Genomic DNA, 20144 nt, shown 5'->3' on the forward strand with positions numbered 1-20144 from the left:
CCTATCCCCTACTTGCATCTCAAGAGTCTGCTTTTCCTCAAGATGCTCTTAGGTAACTGTTCCCCTAGAGCAGTGATGGCGAACCTTTTCCAGACTGAGTGCCACACTGCAACCCAAAACCTTCTTATTTATCGTAGAGTGCCAACAGTGCAATTAAACCTGAACACTGAGGTTTTAGTTTAGAAGAAACAACTGTTTTCTGACGCTTGGCTGCTGGGTTGACGTGGCTGGGGTGGCAATGGAGAGGACTCTGTGCCTGCTGCTGCAGCACAAGTGCCATGGCTTCACCGTCACTGCCCTAGGGGATAGTTAACTTTTTTTTTTTCAGTACTGGAGATTACCCTTTTACCCTGAGCTACATCCCCAACATTTGTTTTTTAAATTTTGAGACAGGGCTTACTAAATTGCCCAGTCTGGGTTGAAACTTGGAATCCTCTTGCTTCAGCCTCCTGAGTAGCAGAGATTACAAGCATGGGCCATCATGACCAGTGGCTATTTACTTTTGATCTGGCTCTCATGAAAGACCTCATGGAGAAAAGTCATTGGTTTTAAGCCACTTAGGGAGATTTCAGTGACTAAATGAAACATCTCCATTCACTCAGCTAGAAATCCATTTAGAACTTCAAGACTAGAGCTGGTCCATCTCTTTGGCTATCAGAATGCAACTAGGATGGATATGAGCACAAAGGATTCTGTGAGTCAGTGCTGGGGCCCACTGAGCATGATGGCACACACTTGTAGTTCCAGAACTCTGGGAGACTGAGGCAGGAAGACTCAAGTTCCAGCCTGGCTTGTGCCACTTAGTGACTTAGCAAGACCCTATCTTGAAGAATAAAAGAGACTGGGGGTTGTAGTTCCACGTGAAGGCTTGAGATTCAATCCCCAGCTCCATAACAAGTAAACTAACAAAAAACCCAGGGCCAGCCTTAGCGGGCTGGAAAATGTAGCACCGAACTAGGCAGCTGCTTGTTAGTAACTGTGTTAGTTGGCTTTCCATTGCTGTGACGACATACCTGACATAAATACATTTAAAAGAGGCAAGTTTATTTTGGCTTGTGGTTTTAGAGGTTTCAGTCCATGGTTAGCTGCTTCCGTTGCTTTTAGCCTGTGGCAGGACAGAAATATCATGGTGGAAGGAAGGCTGCCCACTTCATGGTAGCCGGGAAACAGAGTGTATAAGACAGAGCCAGATGGGAAGGGGTCAGCACCTAGACATAGTCCCTGGGGTCCTGGCCCTGTGATCTACTACTTTCAATTAGGCCTCACCTCCTGTTTGTATCGCTTCCCAATAACGCCGTCAAATTATGATCTCATCAGTGGGTTAATCCACTCAAGGCTTCATGATCCAGTCACTTCCTAAAAGGCCCTGTACAACCTTCAATACAGTGGGCCTTTTGTGGGGACATTTTAGATACCAGCCACCATAGTAATAGATCTACATGATGAAAGATGATGCACATGTTAAGTAACAAGCATTGCTCTTTCTTTTACAATTAAGCCAGGGAAGGGCCTGAGCCAGAGTTGCTGCCTGTGATTGTGTTCCAGAGGCCATATTTACTTTATATGGTAGTAAGTGCAGTCGCTGCATTGTGTGACCCAGTGACTCTATCTGTATTTATATCTACCTCCATGTATCTATAGTCTGCTGGTCTATATATCCTTTTTCTCCTTTAGCTTTCAACAAGAAACTAGGCTCCTTATGTGTGTTTCTGATTTAATGGAGAGATCTCAGGAAAACTTGCTTTTCTTAAGATCAGCTGGCCATGGTAGCACATACCTATAATCCTATAATATACAGGAGCATGAGGCAGGAAGATCACTGACAGCTCTAGGCCAGCCTAGCTATGTAGTAAGTTTAAAGCGAGCCTTGAACTACACAGCAAAATCTTGTCTCAAAAGAAAAAAAATAAATAAATAAATAAAAACTGAGCAACACACTAAATGACTCTTCAATTTTTATATATTTTATCAAGAAAGTATTGTTAATAAATAGAATCAATAAATGTTATTAGGTATTATTTAAGTTATTTTGTATATGAGACAGGAAAGGGATCGTCAGTTAAGTCTGGAATAAGCCTGCAGAGACTTCCCTTCTGCGTGTAGAGTCTGAAAGCAGTAAATAGGTCCTGCAGAAGTGCCTCAGAAAGGGGAGCCAGAGAGGAAGAAAACCAGGGCAGCATGGGATCATGGAGTGCGCAGAGGAGTGTGTCCAAAGAAAACATGTCCCCCTATGACATGCTGCCAGGAGGTCAGCAATCCCAAACAGTGAGGAGCGGCCACTGACTGTGTCCTTGGTGACAGGGTCAGTAGAATGTAGGCTCAGAACCTTAACTGTGTGAAGCATAATGGATTGTCTTAGGTACTTTCTCATCACAGACACAATACCTGACACCCATGACTTGAGGAAAGGTTTATTTTGGCTCACAGTTTGTAGAGGTTTGGCTCCATAGTCAGCTGGCTCCAAGGCAGAGTGGCATAGCAGAGGATAAACTGCTCATTGCCTGGTTGTGAGAAGAATCACAGGGGACTGAGGGAGGAGAGAGACAGACCTTGTGAGGTCACGCCCCCAGATCTACCTCATCCAATCAGGCTTCACCTCCTAACATCACTTGTAACTATAGACTCCTCAGTGGACCAATCCACTATTGAGTATCATGCACTCATGATCCAGTCACCTCCCAAAAGCCACATCTATGAGCAAATGAGGCTTCGGGGGGACATCTAAATATCCACCATAACATGGATGGAAATGGGGAAAAAGTCTGATCATTACTGCTTTTGAAAACTTTGGGAGTTCAAAAGGAGAGAAGCCAAGACAGTGTGAAATGACAGCAGACCTGAGGAAAGAAGTTCATCTGGATGAAAAGTCTAGAGCATATTTACAAACAGAGGAAGAAACAGATGAAAGGACTGAGCAGAGCTGGGAAGGTGCAGAATCCTGCAGAGGCTGGAGAGCAGAGATGAGAACCTCTCTTCCTATGCCATAGAAAGACCCAGGAGAGGACAGAGGAGATAGGAAGAATCTGTGAAGTGATTAGGAAGAGTACAGTCTCCAACACCTAGTATGGAGCTTGCCTATATCAAGTGCATTTGATCTTTTTTGATAAATAAGAAGCCAGAGTAGGTGACGAGCTGGGGAGCAAGATGGGTGGAATTAAAGGTTGGCTCTGTGTGGAGAAGATCTGCAAGAATTGCTGTAGTCACCGGGCTGTGAGCAGTGAGACCTGGATGAGATCACCCAGCCAGCAGCCTGCACGGCCTGAAGCTGAAGAGGTGTGAGAATGCTGGGCCCGATTGGAACAATCCCCTACCTCCCGCCGCAGCCCAGTTCTTGCAACCCTGTTGGTAGGCAAGGGCTAGAAAGACATCCTTCTGGAAGCTGCCTCTGAGGAAGGGAGGAGACTTTCTGAACTGGAGTACACAGGCCACATGTATGCACATATGTGCATGGTCCTGCATGCACACACACTCACACACACTTATTCACACTGACTTGACTTGTGTGCACATAATTTTCTGCATACTGAAAAGTCTTTGACCACCCGAAGCTGTCCTTTAAGGTCCTCCCCTCCTTTCAGAGGTAACAGGCAAGTGAATATTCCTCAGCTGCTTTTGGCCACAAAGCTTTGGAAGCGGGTGATTGAATTGGGGCAACTATTTAGCAATATGGTATTCAAGGATCCTTCCCTCCTTTGATTCTCCTAACAGGGATGGCCTAATCAGTAAAGACGAAATGATGGCCTACTTCCTGAGAGCTAAATCCCAACTACACTGTAAAATGGGACCAGGATTTGTCCATAACTTTCAGGAGATGACCTATCTCAAGCCAACCTTCTGTGAACACTGTGCTGGATTCGTAAGTCTCGTTTTCTACTGTTTTCTCTTGGGTGCAGTTATTTTTGCAGCATTCTGAAAAAGTAGGAAAATGACACACTAAATAGAAGCCATGGGCTGCGTAGGATCAGAAGTAAAACAGGATGGTCCTGTGAAGTTAAAGGTGAAATAAAAGCAAAAACAAGATCAGTCAGTTGAGCTGTGATCTGAGTGCAAGGCTGGCAAGAACTGGGAAGGTTGGTGAAACCTGTTAGCTTGAGAGAGCAGTTTGTCTGCTAACTGCTGCCGAGAGAAAGGTGTCAGTCAGCCCAAAGAGGCCTGCTTCATCTCCAATATTCACAAGTGGTGGCAATTAGGAGGAGCATTTATCTCCGCCAGTTCCTTCCAGCACTCATTTGTATGCATTTGTCAGCAGAAATCCATCATGGCATGGCTCAGTCCTTCTCAATTCAAAAAGGAGAAAAGTCTTTTGGAGAGATGGTTATAATAATAAATAATATTGACTTAACACTTAACAGTAACAAAGTACTTCAGTGGACATTAGTGTAATTAATCTTCACAGTCAGCCCTTGAGGCAGATGTTTTCCTCTCTCCATTTTGTCTAAGAAGATAGAGAGCTACAGGGAGGCTAACCAGGTGCCCAGGACCACGCAGCTCATGATTACCAGAGCTGAGACCTAAACATGTGTTCTGACTCTGAATCCTCCACTCAGCGCACCCCGGTGCAACACCTGCAGATCGCACACACCCCGCCCCACCCACCCCTGTGTTGGATAACTCTTTGGGAAGTGGAGTCAGCTTTTGGCCCCAGCCTTAAGCAGAGATTCTCGGGCTCTGCCTGTTTTCTAGTTAAGACCCAATTTAAAGAAAATGGCAAAAGTGGTATTTCAGTTGAGGGCGGCCCAGCACACTGCTCCTTTTTCTCAATGCCAGGGCTCACTTATGTCGGCTTTCTTCAGCAGTCATGTCCCACTTAATGTCTTGCTGGTGTTTTATGCTATCATCATATTACATTTTTCCCATCCCATGCTTGAAGCTTTGGAGCTTGGGCTGGTGGCACATGCCTGTAATCCCAGCACTTGGGATGCTGAGGTAGGAAGATTGCCACAAGTTTGAAGCCAGCCTGGGCGATATAGTGAGATCCTGTCTAAAAAAAAAAATGGCAATGGAAAGCCCAAGGGTGGAGTTTGTGTTCAAGCACACACACTTCTGAGAGTGGTAAATAGGTAGCTGTTTCAGCAAACGTCACCCTGGGTGGTCACAGCACCTCATGCGGTCAAGGCGCAAGGCCAGTCTACTAGCTGTCCCTCCCCACCCCAGGGAAGGAGAAATTCCTCTTCTCTTAGTGGTTCCACTGGGAGCACATTAACGACCACTTTATTGTAAAACAAATGCGCCTCCTTTTTCACAGATTGCTAGTTCTCTATTCTGATGGGAAGTTTTAGAAGTTTCTAGACCCAAAAATGCCAAAGGGGGATGGGGCCATGTGTGACACTCTCCTGCAACATGGAACCCACTAAACAAAATGTCCGGCCGTTAGGCGCGGCATGGCTCAGCTGGAAGTCCTGTGCCCTTTGGTGGAGTATGAGAGTCAGAAGGCTCTTATCAGCTCTCAAGGTCTTACCTTGACCTTGCTGTCCAGACCTTCTGTCCTGTCTCTCCCTTTTGTCTTCTTGGTACAGTTCGATTTGGTCTTCATTCACATACATTACAAAGTGCATTGCTTTTCAAAAAATTTCTAAATATAACTCTAAAGATGTATCATTGAAAGGAATCATGGAACAATACAAATTCTCATATTTCATGGCAAGATGTGACTATCCTGGTTACCCATGGTCTCCTATCCCTATCTCTTTTCTAGTCTTTGCTCTCCTTCTGAGCCTTACTACCAATTAGTTGTCCAGTAATCCTTCCTGTCTCCAAGGCAGCATGTTACCCTGCCCCAAGAGGTATTTGCACCTTAATAACATGTTCTGAAGGACCAACTAGCTTTTAAAATTTTTATTTTATTTTGTTTCATTTTATTTGTGGTATTAGGGCTTGAACCTGGGATCCTTGCACTGAGCTACCTCCCCAGCCTTTATTTATTTGTTTGTTTGTTTATTTAGTGATAGTGTCTTGCTAAATCATTAAATTGCCCAGACTAGGCTTGAATTTGTGATCCTCCTGCCTCAGCTTTCCAGACTGCTGGGATTACAGGCCTGTACCACCACACCCAACTGTCTCCTAACTTTAGTTTAAAAAAATATTTTAAAGTTTATCTGTTTGCAAACACATAATGAATACTTTCATCTTGGGGAGTTGGTACATGTGTATATTATACTTTAATCCTTTGTACTTCTCCTTCCCCTCTCCTTCTCACCTCCTGCATCTCTCCTTCTTCCCATTTGCCAGAGATCTATGTCCCTGTTTCCCCAGATGACTTTTTTTTGGTATCGGGAATCAAACTCAGGACCTCAGGCTGGCCAGGCAGGCACTGTGCTGCGGAGTCCCGGCTCCCCAAATAACTTTTAAGGCTCAAAACAATCTTTCCTAGTTACTTTTCTCTCATTGCTGAGACAAAATACCCAACAGCCAAGGTTAAAGGAGGAAACGTTTATTTATCTCACGGTTTGTAGAGGTTTCAGTTCATAATTGGCTGGCTCCAAGCCAGGGCAGTGTGGCAGAGGGGCAACATTTCATCGTGGCAGAAGACAGCAGAATCAACAACCAAACCTCAACAGTGTCTTTCTGCCCCTTTTGCACTGTATCCAGGAAGCTGGGATTAGGGCAGTGCCAGTCCAATCAGTGGACTGATCCGGCCATCACCCACCCTGAACCCCAGCATTGCACCAGCGATCAATCACACACTGAAGATTCAGGTGCCTCCAAAAATGGCCCATATAAAACTGCACAAGCCTTTGAGGGGACACCTGGACTCAAACCATAACAGAATCTTTGAGCTTTCCACTGGTAGAATTTCACTGTCAGGGAGAGGAAAGGAGCAGTCTCGATGATGCCTTCATAGTGGCAGCTACGTATTCTTCTTAGAGGACCATGATGCCCATTGCCCTTGATACACTGGGGACAGTACCCACACTTCCCCAGGAGGCTGTTGGCCCTGCTTCGTTCAACATCATTTATTAAGTAAACAGAAGCCACGTAACCTCACCATGAAAAGGTTGGGCGTGCAGCTTTTCTAGTTGAGCTAAGCCCATTGAGTTGAGTGGAGCCTGGTACTGCAGACGTCTGGTGTCCGTGCTGCCCCTGTGTAAGTGCTGTGGGGAAGCAAAGGAAGGACATAGCAAGGCCACCTTCCTCGTGGCATCTAGAAGGAGCAGAGATACCACCCCAGGACACCCCCTGAGCTGCCCCAGCAGATTCCTTATTGAACCCAGCCCTCACACCCGCCCCGGGCATTTGTTATATTGAGCAAATCATAACATTACAGCAACTTGGCTTAAGATCTTACTTGACTTTATTTTTTATTCTAGAACCAGGCAATATTTTCTTCTATAAAATAGAATCAATGGCCCAGTGAGCCAAGCATGGGAGGTTGGATTTATAGACAGAAAAGAGCTAAAGAAAGCAGAAACAAAGAATAAGAAGCAGACTGGTCGTATCTAAGTTACTTTCATGGCCAGGCAGGCAAAAGAGAGACGGAAGAATAAAGAAGTAACTCCCTGGTTAACTTCAGGTTCTGTGTCTGTGTGTGCGTAAGGATAAAAACAGCATGGGCAACTGCATTATCGTGAAGTTGAAACTGGCCTGTCTGGGAAATCTGGCTGTAATCTCTCACTGTCTCCTGCTTTGTGGGAAGGTCAGATACAAAGCATAGTTTCCACTGGGTAACACGGAACTTTAGCATGGGTGAGTCCATTTTGATTGAGTCTGGTCTTTTGGAGCTCAGCACATCTTCTTAGTCAAAACAGTGACTTCCTATAATTTTCATTTCATAATCACTTCCTACTTAATTAACCATGTAGTTGGCAGAATCTGAGCCTTTTCTACAGCTCCTGCCGCCCTGACACAAACCAAGCACAGAGCACACTGTGGACCCTCAATATGTGACTAAAGAAGATTGCTTCCTCTTCTGTAATCTTTGAGATACAGTACAAGCACTCAGAAAACAAGTGCAAAATCCATATTAATAAGTGCACTTCTTAGATTGCTGTATCTCCTGTTAAGGGTCCAAGGGCTGCAAGTGTCACTAAAAGGAAGGCAGAGGGAATGAGGGGCTTCCAAAGACCAAGCAGTCCTCTTTCCTGTAGAGTCTGCTGAGCGCTTCATCAAAGCCCAACAGGGCATCAAGTTCAGTTTCCCATTTGGCCTCCCACTTGGCTGTAGGAAAGAAAAGGGAAGTAGAATCCTGCTATCACCTCAGCTGGAGTCCACTGTAAGAGGGGTCTTGTGTCTGACAGGAAGGGTGTTCAGGGCAGCTACATCCTGTTTGTGCCCGGCAGTCCTGAAGCATCCCAGGACTTCCTTGGGCGCAGCCCAGTTTTCCTTCCAGATTTCTCTTCCCATTCCCTAACATTCCTTTTTCTTTTGTTACAGCTCTGGGGCATAATCAAGCAAGGATATAAATGCAAAGGTAAAAAAAAGTTATTTTGTTACATATTTTTAAAATTTGGCACTTGGGGTAGGAATCAAATTTTCCTGGTTAAACAAAGACACTGTTGGCTTCGTTGAGAACTTGGGTCTCTTGGGCCACTGGTGACTGAAGAGAAATGATGTTCAGGAGACCCTGGAGTTGGGAGGGGCGAAATTTTAATTTTTTAGCTTGTTATGTGTCAACACTGCAGACATGTAGCCTTCATCCCCAGCCCCCTGGGAACCATCCCCATGCTGTAAAGGTAGGACCTGGGATTCTGCAGTATGAGCCCTAACTAAAATACTGTGTATGAAAATCTTTCTCTTCAAAGGCAAAAAAACCCCGTACACAGCCATTTCTGTAATACACAGGCACTTCTTCCTATGGTCATGTAGCTGGCCCTTTTTTTACAAAGTCACACAGATGATAATGAAAAAAAGAATCTTTAGAACTTATTTTTTCAGTTCCAATGAATTCATTCATATACTTCTCTTATTTAATTGAAGTTTATAAAAGAGTCTATATTTGACAAATGTAACATGCATGCATCTTAAGCATTTAGAAATGTGTTGATACACACACACACACACACACACACACACACACACGCTTAATAGTGATAGTTGTCGAACTCAGTTTGTTTCGGATTCCTGTTCAAATATCAAAAAGTCTGAGAACTGAGCATGTTTTTCCCATATGATATAATGAAAAACCAAGTAATTGGTTTGGAGGCCACAAATTTACACTTATAAATCCATTTCTGCAAGACTTTAATAAATTTCACAATGATTTCTTTTTGTTTTGTGTTTTTTAAAATTAATTTTATTGATACATTTTAGATATATATGATCACATTCATCATAAGGAATTTGTACCTGTACAAATATATCTTGATTCTTCTTTTTTTTTCCTTTCCCCTCCCCTCCCTTCAGCCCCTATCCCCCCATTTACAAAAGCTTTGTTTCAATATTATCCTTCTATTCTCTTTTTTCTTTTCCCTTCCTTCCTTCCTTCCTTTCCCCCTTCCTCCCTCCCTGGTGTCCCTTTCCCATTTGAACTTTTTCTATTTCACAATATCTATTACACATTTTGGTCCATATATGTTTTCTTTAGCTCTGCTGTGGTCCTCACAGTTTTCCTCTTACCTTATCTAAACTATCACTAGTTTTCTTTGGAGCCATGGCTACAATATTTTTTTGCAAATAAAGTGCAGAAAAGCACAATGACTAATGTTTAATGCACTAACAGTTACAAGCACTATATGTTATCTGGGCAAAAGCAGCGCTTAGACTGAGGCACTGCCCCTTCACGTCCACAGTGAGACGTGGCACATGGCTCACCCTCTGCCTGTACAGATTTTTTAAAGTAGGGTTTTCTGTTCAACAATCAAGCAAAGTTACAAATACCGAGCAGATTTTTTTCTAACTTTGCTGTTCGAGTAGTGTAAAATTCAATCTTGGAGCAGTGTGACAACAAAGGTATCATTATATATAATAATGTTTAGTAAGTTGCTGAATATTTTATACTGAGTTTATACGGGTCCTTTTAAGAATATGATAGCTATGGGTGGTGGCGCATGCCTGTAATCCCAGCTGTTTGGAGGCTGAGGCAGGAAGATTGCCACGGCCAGTTTGGGCTACATAGTTTAAAGCTAGCCTGAATTACTTACTAAGACCCTGTCTCAAAACAAACAAATAAGCACACACACACAATGTGATAATGCTCTTGAAAAATATAATAAAACTAAGCCAGCTATGGTGATGCACACTGTAATCTGAGTACTCTGGGTAAGCTAAGGCAGGAGGGTCACAAATTCAAGCCCAGCCTGGGGAACTCCGTGACTTAGTGACACCTTGTTTCAAAATAAAAAACAAAAGAAGGATTGGGGATGTAATTCAGTGCAAAGACCCTAAATTCAATCTCCAGTACTCTGGTACCCTCCCACACACAAAAGAAAAGTATAATAAATAAAACATCTTAATCACAGATGACTGCTTAATTCAGATGAATGCTGTTCACAGTGTGAATTATTTGCACAAAGTATTTAGCCATAATTTATGAATTTCGATTAAATGAGAGAACTGTAAGAATGAATTCACTGAAAGAAAGCAAGCAGAAGATAAAGTCTTTTGCCCTGGGAAAGACATGGGGAGTGAGGAATAAGAATCGGACAGGTACGGAAGGGAGGTGCAGCCCACCCTTCGTGCGCAGAGGCAGCGCTGTCCCTGAGAGAGCGCAGACACGGAGCTCCGCGCCTTGCTCTGCAGCTCCCTTGGTGGGGACCTCTCTGGGCCTGGGGAGGAGCCACGGCCAGGCGGCATCTGCACGCAGTTTTAGACAAAGGCAGTGACCTCCGGGGCTGACTGCTGTGCAGGACCTTCAGTGACCTGTGTAGAGGGACAAGCTGAGCAAACACAGAGGCAGCTGGCTCTTTTCCAGCCCGGGGACACGCGCTGCGGGGTTAAGCGGGACTCCGGAGATTTGGCCAGGGCCCGGGGCGGGGGTGGGGACGGCTAGCAAAGGTGCCACCCCAAAGCTCAGTCCGCGGCAGACGTGTGCCTCACTGTCAGCATCTATGAACACTGGGGTTTTTCAGACTGCGGAGCCAACTGTCACAAGCAGTGCAAGGATCTCCTGGTTCTGGCCTGCAGGAGATTTGCCCGGGCACCCTCGTTGGGCAGCAGTCAAGGGTCACTGCCCGGAAGCCCCTCGCTGCCCCCAGGTGAGTGACCTCTGCTTTCTTTGCTGTCCCTGTCTCTCTGCTCAGCTCTCTACACCTGCAACTCCCTTGGGTCTCAGCCCGGCGAGTCAGTTAAACCCCAAAGCCTGACTTAGGGTGAGCAGCAGTGGCCGAGCCCCTGGCTCCCACTTTACTCTGCTTCCCAGTTTCACTGATACGCAAGTTACCTGTAGCTGATTTTGTTCTGTCCCTGCCGGGCCTTTATCCGTGGGACCCCTGCTGTTCATGCTAATTTTGATGGTTTGCTATCAAGCAGACAAAAGTCAAGTAACCGTTGTTCTCTTTTCCTTTCCAGTGCAGGATGAGGTGTTTGAGTTTCCCGGGGTCACTGGTGGACACCGGGACCTGGACAGCAGAGCCATCACACTGGTGACCGGCTCCTCTCGCAAGATATCTGTGAGGCTACAGAGGGCCACTACCAGCCAGGCCACCCAGACTGAACCTGTCTGGTCCGAGGCTGGCTGGGGAGACTCGGGGTCCCACACCTTCCCCAAAATGAAATCCAAGTTTCACGACAAAGCGGCAAAGGACAAAGGCTTCGCCAAGTGGGAAAATGAAAAGCCCAGGGTGCAAGCAGGTGTGGATGTTGTAGACCGGGGCACCGAGTTTGAACCTGACCAGGATGAAGGCCTGAATGAGACCAGACAGGATGGTGAGGTCAGTGCTGGCTCAAAGCACAGGTAAAACGAGGAGGAGAAGGCTGACAGGGCGGAGATGAGCATTCCCTGGGCATGGAAGGCACTCGGATGGTTTTGAAAGCGGTATGGTTGGGAATCAAGATGCAGCACTCTTGATGTTGCCGCTGGCTAGTTATGTGTCCCTGAAAAGATGTTTTCTTCTTTTAGGCCTGTTTCATTATGCATAGACCTGAACTGGATTGAGTTCTAAAATTTAGCAAAGGTTGTCGTGTCTCTGTACGGGAATGCTCCCCCAGAGACCCATGGTTCTTGCATGTATCTAGTATGTCAGTGCACTATTCATTTTCCGAGACAGAACCAGGGCCCAAACTCAGGGGAGACAGTGGAAGCAAAGCATCTGCAGGTAGAGAAGGAGAAATGGAAACTCTCGTCCTTACTAAAAAAGGGACCTCTGAGAGCAGCGCGGGGAAAGGGTGGTGAGAATCAGACATGGACACCTCAAGTTCTATACAACACTCTTTCTCCAAATAAGAATTACATTCTGACCATCCAAACTAAACCGGGATGCATATGGCGTTTGTTAGAACGTGCTGAAAATACAAACTGATTCAAGATGGGGTTGGATAAATTTTATTAGTCAACAGGGCTTTGAGGGAATTGGTGTCATATTCCAAGCGATGTCACGGAGGGCGCCATTGCCTCCCCGTTCCAGCAGTCTCACAGCAGTACCAGGTTAGGCAGAGACTCTACTAGACCAAGCCAGTGCTCTGTATTCTAATGGGTGGTCCACTACATTCCACTCACCTGGAGAATGAAGCACAGATTCCCTAGTTTCTCATGATGAGAAAAACCCCAACACCTTTAACCAAAATCCTCCTGTTCCTTCCTTATTAATGACAATGAGAAGGCAACACACTGCTGCATCTCTAGTCACAGGAACCTTACTTTAAATTCCCGCCTCCCTATTTCCCCCTTTACTTAAGACACTGTGTTAATTTTCTGTTACTATGAATGAATACCTGAGATGGGAGAGAGACAGGGAGAAGCAGGAAGGGGGAAGGAGAGATAAGCCCACAGTTCTCCTCAAGGTTGTGCCCCAGTGGCCCAACAGCCCTCACCAGGCCCCTGGCCTCTTCAGTGCTTCTACCACCTTCACCAGAGGCAAGCTAAAGACCTGGGCCTTTGAGACATGGATTCAAACCATGGTACTGCTTATTGTTTGTGTGTTTGTGATGCTGGGGATGTAGAAGGGTTCCTGAGTGCTAGGCAAGCACTGTACCAGAGCTTTGCCTTTAGCCCCATAGCTCTGACCTTTAAAAACCTCTGTACTTGGGATGTAGCCCCGTGGTACAGCATGTGATGTGCTTAGCATACAGAAGGCAGGGGTTCAATCTTCAGCACCCAAAATACTTACATACGTAAGTAAATATTAAAATAAAAATCACTTTATTGACATGTAATTGAAGTTTACCCATTTAAAGCACACAGCTCAGTGGCTTTAGCGTATCTGCAGTTGTGCTAATGTCACTGCAATCTAATTTTAGGACATTTTCATCATTCCAAAAAGAAGCCCTGTAGCCATTAGCAGTCACTCTCCTCTTTGCCCTGGCCCTAGGCAGCTAATTTCCTTTCTGTCTCTAGAGATTTCCAACACCAACTTTACTTTTAACGTTTCCCATACTAATTATCCTGGCAAAAGTATCATTGGTCTTGTCCTTCCACTTCCGCTGCTGTCCTAGCACAGCTCAAACTGAGAATGTAAAGATGAGTAAGAAAAAGTTCATGATTTGGTGCCAGGAGACAATATCCTAGGGCAAGGGCTCTTAAACCGGTCTGAAAAATGGCTTCAGGAAGGTTCATAAAAATGTTTTTTAATTTTACAGAAATTCTACACAGACATATGCTGGGCAGAAGTATCCCTAGCACTGAACAGATTCTCAAGCGGGGGCAGGGAGTTATCTGTGATTTATAAAGAAAAGGAGAAAAGACAAAGGATCATTGTGCAAGATTTCACTATGCAGTTCAGGCTGGCTTTGAACCCACTTTGTAGCCCAGCATGGCCTTAAACTTGCAGTGATCCTCCTGCCTCAGCCTCCTGAGTCCTGGGTTTACACCATGTCCAGCCTTATATTGTGGATTTCTAAGAGGGGAACTTTATCAAGGAGCACTTGAGGGGCTGTTTCGTGGTGCACCCTTAAGGAAATACATTAAGGAGAACACAATCTTCCTTTACTCTGGAACTCTTCAGGATTCCACGTTAGGTGGATGACATGACCCTTCAGTTCCCTCTAAATCTGGAGACTACCTTCTGACCATTTCAGTTCAACTCCACTCAATCAAATTTATTTGAAAAACCACCTTTTAAGAACACCTTTGTTAAATGAGATCCGGTCATACAACAGGCTCTGACTTGTATTGCAGGATGGCTGACTTCAAGCTGGGGAAACGGAGGCAATCATGTTGGCTTTGGGAAGGAGCAAGACGAGAAACTCTGAAGAACACATCAACCTCAGGAAGTTATCTGGAAAGACACTGCATTGTTTTCTGCCGTGGGACAGTGGGTTCACCACAATTGGTCAGTGGGACAGAGGATTTATCCTAATACTGGACTATTGATTCTTCCTTCCTGTCCCTGGTGAGGTGCCACAGACTGTTATGTAGCTAGTTGTTTTCTCACTATATTTCTGTAGGGCCATTTATATACGGGTGAAACGAAAGCTTCTGTGCACACACTTGATAACTCTCAAACTCAACCTTTGCTTTGTTGTGAGAATATTTCCATTCTGTGTACTTTTTGGATGGCACCAGTACTTCATGTTTTCTTGAGGGACAAGGAAGCTTTTCAGGCCTGGAATCTCGCAGTCCTTCTGCTGAAGATCATCTGCAGGGAGAGGCCGTTTACACTGTCCCTACTACACAGTTGCTATGATGTATGGCAAGTCACATGTACCGGTCGCCCACCAATTCTGCATCACTAAGCGGCTATGATATAGCTGTGAAAGTGCTCCTAATATTTATAATAGCCATGGGGGGAAATTACCTACATTTGTCCCTTCTGACTGCATACCCTTCCTTCTTTAGAGTCCTGAAATAGGAGTAGTAATTGAGAAACCCATTGGTTTTGGGGAATAAAACTTAGTAGAAAAGTCATTGAACAAGCCACTACGTAAAATGCAAAGCCACTGCCAATTTTTAAAAGTTCAAAGTAATTCTAAATTTTAAAATTTGTTTTTTGTTCTGAGAGAACTCTTGTACTCTTCCTAATAAATTGCCATCCATAATTAAAGACTATTCATTAAAAAGAAAGCCATCATAAATCATCTTAAATGTCATTTAAACTTTTAAAAAATATTAGTAATTTAAGTATTTTCCTTTGATCCGAAATGTCTACATGTGGATCTATTTCTTAAATTAGAGAAAGAACTTGATTCAAGATGTTCTAAATAGAAGTCAGGTGCTGGTTATGCACACCTGTAATTCCCAGCACTTGAGAGGCTGAGGCAGGAGGATTGCCTCAAGTTCAAGGCCAGCCTTGGCTACATAAAGAAACCCTGTTTCAAAAAACCAAGTAAGGAAAAAAAAAGCTGTTCAACATAGAGATGGAATGGAGCCCGTGGGTGAGGTGAACGACTGCTGCAAGTGACCAGTCAGAAACCGTTACACAGAGGTCCATGGTCCCCATGTAAGAAGGCTATTTTTTGTACATAGTTCACATAGAACTGATTATATCTGTGGCAGTCACTTCTTTCCTCTTTTCTTCACTGCGGACGACTGAGGACAGTTCTGTGGAGCCAACTTGCTGAGCACTGGTTCTAGACAGGTCCTGTGCAAAAGGGATGAAGACGGGTGGGACCGGTCTCAGCCTCAGGAACTGAGAGCTTGAGAGCACCACGGCCAAGCGGCTCCCATGTGTCAGCCGCCTGGGATTAAGCTAGAGTCAGCGTCTGTAAGCACCTCCCAGGGCAAACTGCCACTCTCTGAGATAACTGTTAACAAAACTAAAACCAAAGCGGTAACTTCAGCCCAGGGAACCCTTTCTTGTGTGTTTTTTAGATGAAGTCATTTCAGGAAGAAACCTGTTAACAAATGTGGGACTGCTCTTTTTCTTCTCAAAGGAATTATTTCACTTCACACTTAATTTGGATATTTTTGTGTTTTCATACATAGGAAGAGTTTCATATTGTCAATCTTCCAATGACAGATACTAAATGTACCCTGAGCAAAAAATAAAAAAGAAGCCAAACATATGTACATAAACTATGTGTTTATATTATGTGGGGATACACAAACACACACACAGCCATTAGTTTGCGGAAGAGGAATCTGAGTCCACAAGGCAACTGCACAGGAATTTTTATTGCATCATTCACTCATAACCAGTGGTGAGTCTCATGTCTCTAAACCTATCAGTTTCCCATAATCAGTTAAATAAACGCAATAGGTAAACCCATGATGAAGCAAAACCATTATGGATGTTTCCTCCAGATCTTTGTTTTGTAGGTTTGAGGACCACTATTGTCTTTAAAGTCAAAACCAAAACCAATGAGTACTAGGTATGAGGGCAGGATTATTAGATGCTTCCACTGAGTCTGCACTGACGGATGTACACATCGGAATGAGGCGTTTGCAGATCTGCCTGAACCGGAGCGGCTCTAAGGGGTGGAGAGTAATACTGTCCCTGCATTTCCGTGGTAACAGCATCTCCAGTGGTCTGAGGTGTGTGCTGTTTAAAAATGCAGGGGGTATCCTATGCAAGGGTGCACCACGTTGTTCCTGGTGGTAGGAAGCTTAAGTATCCCTAAGATAAACATAATGATTTTGCCAAAATTAGTGACTATAGAACTAGGATGACTACAGAGATAAATTCAGTCACATCATATTACCAGAAGCATACCTTTGGCACGCAATTCATAACTGGATTTTTTCCGGTACTGGAGCTTGAACTTGCCTTCACACTGAGCTATGTCCCCATCCCTTTTTGATTATTTTTTTATTTTGAGACGGCCTTGCCAAGTTGCTCAGAGTGGGCTTGAATTTGCCATCCTCCTGCCGTCCCTCCAGAGTGCCGGGATGATAGGTATGTATCACCACACCACTCACAGCAGGACTGGAATCTCATCTTTGCTGCGGTGGTCACGGGATGCTGGGCAGGTTGGGTACATCTCTCTGAGCCTGGTTTCTTCGCTTGAAAGAAACTCATTTCACACCTTCCCCTGCTACCTTTGAGAATCACTGTAATGATCAAGACAAGGGCTGGGGTACAGGGTAGCTCAGTAGTAGCACACTTGCCTAAGGTGCAAGGCCCAGGGTTTAATTCCCAGTACTGCAACAAGGGAAACAAAATTCTTTAATAAAGCATTCAACATTACCTAAAAAGGAAGATCAAGCCAGAAAATGTATTATAAGTAAGTTTGGAAACGTAAGTTAAAAGCTGGGCAAGATGACACAGGCCTGTACTACCAGCTTCTGGGACACTGAGGCAGGAAGATTGCAAGTTCAAGTCCCACTCGGGCAACTTAAACCCTGTCTCAAAATAAAAAAATAAAAAGAGCTGTGGATGTAGCTCACTGTGAAGGCCCTGGGTTTAACACCCAGTACAAAAAAAAAGAACAAAAAATAACACCAATTAATATCCTTTTGCAACTAAGGGGGGTTTTCTTTCAAAGCTGTCAAGGTTTTGAAATTTTTTTCTGGGGGGTAGGGTGAGGCAAGGTCTCAGCATGCAGTTCAGGCTAGTCTTGAATTCAGTATGTAGCCCAGGATGGCCCTGAACTTGCGGCAGGCTCCCTTGTCTCTGCCTCCTGGGTGCACCACCATGCCCAGCTAACATGCCAGACTTCCTGTGTATTATATAGCTATATACAGAGGTTCTAAATTTTCTCTCAAACATTTAAAGAGAAGTAAGAATGAAAATACTGAAAATAGTTTTTGTTACTCCAGGCACTATATGTCTATAGGATTAGTTCTGTTAGTTTTTTAATATCGGCTATTTTTGTTCTGTTTGAAAATATATAGGCAAGATTAAGAAACCAAATGGGGCATGCAGAAAACCCTGGGTTCAATCCCCAGCCCTGCAAAAATAAACAAACATCCCAAATGGGTAAAATGTGAGTTATGAATTTGGAAAAAAAAATTCCTTATATTGGGTAAATGTAAATAAACATGCCAAAGGATAAAATGTTTGTTTTTATGTTTAAAAACCTAGTGACTAGAACTGGGCATGGTACTACCAGTTAACCAGGAGGCTGAGGCAGGAGAATCACTGAAGCCCATGAGTTCAGGGCCAGCCCAAACAACCAAGTCCCCATCTGAGAAAAGGAAGACTAGATATAATTTAGTTTACTATGGGAGACAGGAGGAAAACAAAATTAACTTTTAAAATAAAAAGTATACTGCCAGGCACGATGGAGCCTGCAATCCCTCCACTTGGAGGGTGAGGCAGGAGGATCACTGTGAGTTCAAGGCCAGCCTGAACTACATAGAGACCCTCCCCTGCCCCCCCAAAAAGTGTACCATTTGTTTGACAACTGAAATGTATTTTAGAATAAATGAAGGTGGATAAATACAAAGAACTACCTGGCTTTTAAGACTTATTAGAAAATAGTAACTCCAAACCTGCAGGCACACATACCCCTGCCTAGACGGCACATATACCTCAAAGGGAAATGCTTGTCTTTTTATCATGTTGGAAACTGCATTCCGTTCAGAGTCTAAGTACACCAGTTCGTCCATAAGAGCTCAAGGGAAGGACCACTTAGAGCACTCACAAGGCAACGGGATCATTTGGTATCACTTTAAAAATGCCATGAAAATAAAAAACAAACAAAATGGAGAGAAGGGACATTTCTGGATAAAGAGATATTTAATGAAATATGGCAACTAAATGTGATGTTAAAACCCTTGGTTAGATTCTGGTTCAAAAACTAAAGCAGACATTTTAAGGGCAACTAGGGAAATTTAAATATTGGCTTTATATTCTATGATACTGCATGAAGGTTAATTCACTTCAGTGTGGTAACAGTTTTGTAGTTATGGAGAAGAATGTATTTTTAGGAGATGACTGCGTAAGTATTTAGGCAAGTATTAGTATCTGCCAAATGGTCCAGTAAAAATAAACAGCCAGGCATGCTGGCCCATGCCTGTAATTCCAGCATTTTGGGAGGCTGAGGCAGAAGGATCACAAATTTTAGATCAACCTAGGCAATTTAGCAAGACCCTGTCTCAAAAAGGAGGTTTGGAAACTGAAGTCTCCTGGGCCTAGTTGCTTCTGAGAAGCAGAAAGCTGGGGCATAACAGACAATATTTGTAAGAAACCTGTCCTATGAGATGATTGCTACGGTGTTTAAAATAGATAGATAGAAATCAACCAACCAACCCACAGTGTAAATGCCTGCCAAGATGTTAAAGGCTAACTGAATTTAACTCAAATTTAGGATCCTAAGAAAATTTTTACCTGGCCTAGATACTAGTCTGGCTGCTTCCCTGTATGAACTTCCCTTTATTTTTGGATAAAAGCTCAACGTTAAAGAGGGATTTAAAACAAAAACCCAGGCCACACCAGAAGGAGGGAAAACATGGAAATTGTTTCTCCAAGAATTAAACCTACTCAGCGAGGCACGGTGGCACAGGCATGTGATCCCAGCACTTAGGAGGCCGAGACAGGCCCGCCATGAGTTCTAGGCCAGCCTGAGCTACATAGTGAGTTCAAGGTCAGCCTGAACTATCTCCTTGTCTCAAGAAAATCAACCAACCAAACAAACAAAAAGAATAAAATCTACTTAAAAGAGTTCCTGATCCACAGGAACCAAGACAATAAATGCTTATTGTTGTTTTAGGATACTGTACTTTGCTACACAAGAGACAACTAATACAGTATCCTACAGGGCAATTAAACCATAACCTTTGGAGTTATTTTCTACATTAGGTAGAAACAGTACACAATAGTATGTCAGATAAAAATCATCTATATGTTATCAGGTTTAAGTTAGCACCTGGACCCTAATCTATAGTAAGTTAAACAAAGACACATTTCCCTGGAGAAGTCTCTCTACCTGTGTACTACTGACATCTGGGGCTTATCAGGCCTTAGCTGGGAGGGAGCTGTGCTGTGCGCTGTGGATGTTCAAGAGCACCCCTGGGTCCGCCCACTGGATGCCAGCAGCGCTTCCTCTTCCTCCCCGTGACAGCCAAAGTCCCCAGACATTTCCAAAGGCCCCTGAGTGGCATGACTCCTAGGCAAGCCTGTTAGACACCACTCCGGAACGACACCCACGGGAAATGCAGCCGTCTTTTGCCCTATCTCCAGGTTTTGGATCACTTTTCTCAGTAATTCTTTCTAAAGAAATGTAAGGTGAAGGCA

General features: G+C 44.2%; 1 protein-coding gene across 8 annotated transcripts in view; it reads left to right on the top strand.

Moving 5' to 3' along the window:
• Positions 1–15296, top strand: part of Rasgrp3 (RAS guanyl releasing protein 3 (calcium and DAG-regulated)) — a 107140-nt gene extending 91844 nt beyond the window's left edge. For all 8 annotated transcript variants that reach the window (XM_005390851.2, XM_005390850.2, XM_005390856.2 and 5 more), the window contains 5 exons: positions 3709–3856; positions 8371–8407; positions 11004–11129; positions 11443–11804; positions 14207–15296. In XM_005390851.2, the coding sequence (XP_005390908.1) occupies positions 3709–3856; positions 8371–8407; positions 11004–11129; positions 11443–11804; positions 14207–14215 (682 nt within the window). In that variant the 3' untranslated portion in view covers positions 14216–15296. The remainder of the gene's footprint in view (positions 1–3708; positions 3857–8370; positions 8408–11003; positions 11130–11442; positions 11805–14206) is intronic.
• The last annotated feature ends 4848 nt before the right edge of the window (positions 15297–20144 follow it).

Source organism: Chinchilla lanigera, unplaced genomic scaffold, assembly GCF_000276665.1.
Source record: "Chinchilla lanigera isolate Chin_1 unplaced genomic scaffold, ChiLan1.0 scaffold00040, whole genome shotgun sequence".
NCBI lineage: Eukaryota > Metazoa > Chordata > Mammalia > Rodentia > Chinchillidae > Chinchilla > Chinchilla lanigera.